The following is a 6000-nucleotide window of genomic DNA, read 5'->3' on the forward strand; positions in this document are numbered from 1 at the left end:
AAATGGATAACAAATCAAAGGAACACTGGTACTTCAATGATGGGAGATTGTGAAAAGAAAGCAATGTTAGCTAAAAAAAAAAAACCAATTATTTTAATTAGACACTTGAGAAATAGTGATCTTGATCCTGCAGCCAGTTGAGTTCTAATCTTGCAGCCATTGAAATCAAGAGAAGGTTGGCTATTAATTTCAGTGGAAGCAGAATCAAGCCTACTTTCATTTCATTAACCTCTCTCTCTAAGCCAGAACCCAGATTCCTCACAAAAAAAACCTAATATAAATATTAGATAATGGCAACAATTTTGTTACTCTTTCTCCTCTCACACATGCATTACAAAGTGTGGAAATGAAAACAAATCCTTATGCATTTTTAGGAAAAAAGATCATATCTGTGATGGCATATACTTCATGAAGTTGAAGATTTCTAAAAGGTTAAAATTACTGCAACACCTGTTTTCTGTCCCAAAGTGATCTATAGGCTGCAATTTTGAAATTATGTATTGTTACATAAATGAGAAATATATTTGCCAAGAGAACGTTAATATTGTTCTTTATGTAATTTTCTTGAAAACACCCATCTTGTTCCATTTCCATGCACCCTCATTGCTTTCTATTGCTGACTAAGAGGAAAGCATGCATTAAATATTTTTTGAAAATCTCATGCAGATAGAAAGCTCAATTTTGTGTGGCTATCTGAATATTATTTTAAAAAAAAAAAAAAAAAAGAACAAGCCGCCTGAGCTGTGTTTAGATTTCTCTGAGGATGCTTGCATAATTTTATCTTCTCTTTCAAAGTAAATAAATTAATAGTTTCTCATTAAGATACATAATATATATGTGATGATATCCATAGAAGTCATATTTATCATGCACCTTTGTCCTCCTCACCTACACTCAAGACATGAACTCAGCTCCACCAGAACTAACAACGCAAGCCTCTAAACAACTTTCAAAGACCCAACATTTATAAAACCTTCAAACAAAAATGTGGCATCTCTCCCCCACTTCCCCATATTACACTGCCCTGGCAATAATCACTCCTAGAATAGAACAGTGACAAAAGTCTGATCTCTTGCAAACCACCAGGATACTTTATAGCCAAGAATAACCAAGTGTGTACTATATTATTTATATAAAGAGAAAGGAGGAACACAACTAATCCAAGAAATCTAATTTAAAATGAAAATGACAATATTTTCCACACTTCCTGTTTGTGACAAATGCATACTACACATGGGTATATGTATAAACTGATCAAATCTGTGTAAATTCATACATTAGTTTACTATAATAATTTCATCATCAGTCAACAACCATTTAATTGAAACAGGACCTACAACTAAAAAAAATAAATTTAAGAACGCTAAAATGTGAAGTAACAAGGTAATAATACCACAGCAAAAGTGAGACTGAAAGAAACAAACCATCCACTTACAACTTAGCTAAGTAGCAATGTACTGCCTTCCCCTCAAGATAACAAACTTTACATAAAGCACTGTCTAGAAGGATTCTACATAATACCCTTGTAACTGAGCCCATTCACTTTGCTCTTTTAACAACTATGGCTGAAAAGTTAGAAAAACTTATAGTACAAAAGACTAAACCAAACCAACCAGCTGCTACAAACTATGCTGTATTCCTGTTGCATAAAGTCCAGATAAAGAATGACTTGCAATAGTCTCTCTATTCACAAAGAAAAAACATCAAGATGGCCTTTCACTGCACTCTATTTATGGGCACTTATGCAAATGCCAAAACAATACATCATGCATAGCTTACGAGGAGTTATTTTCAATCAAGTCACTTACATGTCAAATTATATGCTGAATAGTCAATATACATGTATGACAAGTATTAGATTTATTATGCAGGTGGTGTTGGAGGTCTGTGATATACAAGAGGTCTGACTAGATGATCTGGTGGTCCCTTCTGGCCTTAAACTCTATGACATCAGTAATTCCTTTAGTCTCCTGTGTTTATAATTATTTTGCAAGTTAAATATATACAAAAATTCTTAATGAAACAATAAAAGATTTGCACAAAATCACCCAAGCACACTCATGATTTTATAACTGAAAATAAACTTTGACCTCCCCACCCCTATCTGTTTAAGTTTTTTTCTTCCCTTGCCATTTCATGTTTAACCTCTTTGGGTCAGAGAACTAGATATATTTGACCTAAATCAAACAACATATTTGGGGAATTTAATAATCATTCCATAAACAGTTAAGACAAGAGGAATTATATCATAAATGGTGACTTGGGAGATTAAGCCTGGTAATACTCTTACCGACAGTAAAGAAAGGGTAAATTAATAATTTAACCATTTTTTTTTTTAAATATACTTTTACAATCAAAGGGCATGGGCTTCTTGTCCCTCTAGCCACTATGGCTCCTGTTAACATTAATGGGAATTACATAGTGCAACAATGCAAAGAATAAACTGGTCAATTTTAATAGTTATAGTATGTATTAGGAATGTATGACCCTACAGTAACCATATGGTTGAATTCACTCTTGGGGCTCTGCTGCTTTAAGTCACTCAAGCAGAGTTCTCTCTTTTTTTCCTTTAAATGGCACCTGCAGCACCCAGCAAGTACATTATAGTTTATATACTAGAGCAGGGGTAGGCAACCTATGGCACGCGAGCTGATTTTCCAGTGGCACTCACACTGCCTGGGTCCGGGCCACCAGTCTGAGGGGCTCTGCATTTTAAATGAAGCTTCTTAAACATTTTAAAAACTTTATTTACTTTACATACAACAATAGTTTAGTTATATATTATAGACTTCTAAAAATGTTTAAATGTATTACTGGCACACAAAACCTTAAATTAGAGTGAATAAATGAAGACTCAGCACACCACTTCTGAAAGGTTGCCGACCCCTGTACTAGAGGAACAAAATATTTGTTTTCCAAGTGCAGTTGTCTAATATTATTCCAAGACATGCAATAACTGCAAAAACAATCTGAAGTTTAAAATCTTATATGTCATCCAAGTCCAGTGCTAAGAGGTAAAAGTGGCATGAGCTATCTTTGTAGATCACCACTAATTGGTCATTTTCAGATTGGTGACACAATTCTAGCCCTATTTCTTCCCATCCAAAGACAAAAATATAGAAAAATCACCTAATTGGCTCCAGGCCACAGACTCAAGCCAACTTCCAGAGAATCTTCTTTTGGTTCCATCATATATAGCATGTTTTTAGTACTCTCTCTCTGTGGGGCCCTTCCCACTTCACTACATCTTTCTCTACAATATCCCATTTTTAACATCCTTTTCATAAGGGACAGGCCATACTTCAGAATTAGAACCTACAAAACTTGCATTTTGTAAAGACAAATACTCTCCTGTCATGTAAATATCAGTCACCATACATACATATTTTATAGCAGGACCCACACTGACAACCCGCATGCCAAGTTCCTGCCTAATGTGATTTGAAACAGCCATACTATACCATGTAATAACAAAGCCTATTCAGTCAATTCTATGAAGAAACTCCACTGCCTGATCAATAATTTCTTTTTCAAACAAAACCTCACCACTACAACTATCTTTAAAATGTCAAAATGCAAAAGCTACAATAGATTTACAATCAAAAGTTGAAGGTATTTCTTGGCACTAGAAACCAGTTTTTTTTAGCATGAATTCAAATGCCAACAAAGGGACAAAAGTTTTTTTTTTTTCTTTTTTAGCAAAAGCTTTGCAAACTAAGCAGCTTACACTATTAAAGACTTGATAAACATTCTATAACATATTTAACAGATTTAACATTCTTTGTAAGATTTAGAAAACACTAATTCATATATCACATTTCAACTGGATGTGATTTAATTTTTAAATCCCTGAAAATCAGAATTCATAATGGAAACACTAAGATCATGAACAGTAAAAATCCGACAAGTGTGACTATTATAAAAAATGAAATGCTGCAAAACCATTAATTTAAAGTTTTGTATGCCTGCCAATCCCAGTGTTAAACAGGCAAAAGAGGCACAAGCAATGTAGAAGACCATTAGTGGTCACTTTGAGGGGCGAAACAATCTAGCCCTATTTCTTCCCACCCAAAGACAAAAAGATGGGACTTTTTCTATAATTTTTAAATAAAAAAAACTTATTGGCTCTCATTTACCCAACAGGATCACCCTCCGCAGGTCGTCATTTTTCGGCTGGTAAGCAGTCCCTGCTGAAATCAGCAAAGCAGGTCTGGTCTTGCAGCTCAGCTAGGGCCCGATTCTGCTCTCACTGATTTCAATAGTAGTTTGTCCATAGATTTCAATGAGAGCAGGAAACGGAGGTCCTTGATGAAGCGTACTGGGAATGCTGAGGGAAACTGGACCCAGGTGCCTCCTGTGTCTCTCCCTGCACCGAGAAGTGGCAGGGATAACTCTACTGAAGGAGATGTGCAGTGGCCCTTACTTGTGCACGTAAGGTGCCCAAGGCTGTCCCGCTCTCACAAGTGGAACGGACCTTCCCAGTGCTGGGGAAAGGTGCCTGTAAATGCCCAGCCCGGACCAACAGCCCTGGCCTCCCCAAAGCCGCGGGGCTACCATTCCCCGCCCTCAGCGAGCCGCCTGCCCGGCCGGCCGCATCGGCCCCTTCCCTCCAGCGCGCGGGCGGAGCGGTCACCCCGGGCAGCCCCCGCGCGCCGCGCCAGGCCACTACGGCAGCCCCCGCGACCGGGCGCAACCTCCGCGCGGCGCTGAGCCCCTCTGCCCGCCAGCTCCCCGCCCACACCGCCCTCGCGCGCTGCCACAGGGGCTCGCCCGGCTCGTTACCTGCGGGGCTCTGCGAGCTGCTCCTGGCGGCACCGGCCGGGTCCGGCTGCCCTAGGAGCAGGGCGATCCACAGGGAGCCGAGGAGCCGCCTGGCTCCCCGCGCCGCCATCGCTCCGCGCCCCGAGCCCGGCAGCCGGGCACCCAGCAGCAGCTGCCCCTCCCCCGGGGGCTTCTCCGGCCGGACGGGGTCCGCTCGCCCTTAACCGGTCGCTGCCGCTGCGGCGGCCTGAGGAGAAGGCTGCCCTGGTCTGGCTCCGCGGGGCTAGCGCCGTCCGTGCAGAAAGGCCGGGGAGGGGAGTCACTCCATCGCGGGCCGGTCCCAGCGCCAAGCTTCACGTCTCCCGCACAGAGCAAGAGGGGCATTCGCCGCGCTCCGCCCCCAACCACCGCCGCCCGTGCGCATGCGCAAAACGCACTTCTCTTCTCCAGTCTCTCTCCCAGCGGGAGGCGGCGCGCTCCTCCGACGGCCAACCGCCGGGGGCGCGCGCGGAGCACCACCTTCCCCCGCCCGCGCAAAGAATCCCACACTCCGCCTGGAGAGAGAGAAAACGCGGCGCGAAGGGGACAGCAGGGAAACCCGGAAAGGGACCATCGTGGGGATAGCACCGCCGAGCTCCTGCGGGAGCCGCTCCTAGCTGGGCACAGGGCCCCAGGCAGGGCTGTGAGGGGCCACCGGGCACTACTGGTGCCGGAACAGCGCCTGCTCGTCCCCCACTGACCCCCTACACCCCCTCATCCTACACCCCTCCCCCCGCTCCTCTATACTCCCTCTGACCCCCTACACTCCCTCATCAGGATGGGCAACACCATGTTGCATGACGGACACTTAACAAAATTATCATACTTAGTGATGGACATTGGGGTGGGGGGTTATGTCATTCAGTCATTCAATTTTTTGAAAAATTACCATGGACCTCAACGTTTTTACCACAGACACTTGTGTCCGTGTATGGACAAGTTGATGACCCCAGCCCCTCATCCTACACGCCTCTGACCCCCTACACCCCACCCACTGACCCCACACCCCCTCATCCTATACCCCCACCAACCCCACACCCCCTCATCCTACACCCCACCGACCGCCTACCCCCACTGACCACACACCCCTCTAACTCCCTACCCCCCCACGACCCCACACCCCCTCATCCTACACCCCACTGACCCCCTATACTCCACCGACTCCACACCCCCTCATCCTACACGCCCCTGACCCCCATC

At 43.9% G+C, this 6000-nt stretch overlaps 1 protein-coding gene across 9 annotated transcripts in view; it reads right to left on the minus strand.

Annotated features, from left to right (window-relative positions):
• Nucleotides 1-5170, minus strand: part of NEO1 (neogenin 1) — a 535617-nt gene extending 530447 nt beyond the window's left edge. For 4 of the 9 annotated variants that reach the window (XM_034783474.1, XM_034783473.1, XM_034783472.1 and 1 more), the window contains exon 1: nucleotides 4783-5169. In XM_034783474.1, coding sequence (XP_034639365.1) covers nucleotides 4783-4891 — 109 coding nt within the window. In that variant the 5' untranslated portion in view covers nucleotides 4892-5169. Of the gene's footprint in view, nucleotides 1-4782 lie in introns of all 9 variants that reach the window. The other 5 variants (XM_034783478.1, XM_034783476.1, XM_034783475.1 and 2 more) reach the window with 2 other exon arrangements.
• Nucleotides 5171-6000: the final 830 nt, after the last annotated feature.

Source organism: Trachemys scripta, chromosome 10 (genome assembly GCF_013100865.1).
Source record: "Trachemys scripta elegans isolate TJP31775 chromosome 10, CAS_Tse_1.0, whole genome shotgun sequence".
Classification (NCBI taxonomy): Eukaryota; Metazoa; Chordata; order Testudines; family Emydidae; genus Trachemys; species Trachemys scripta.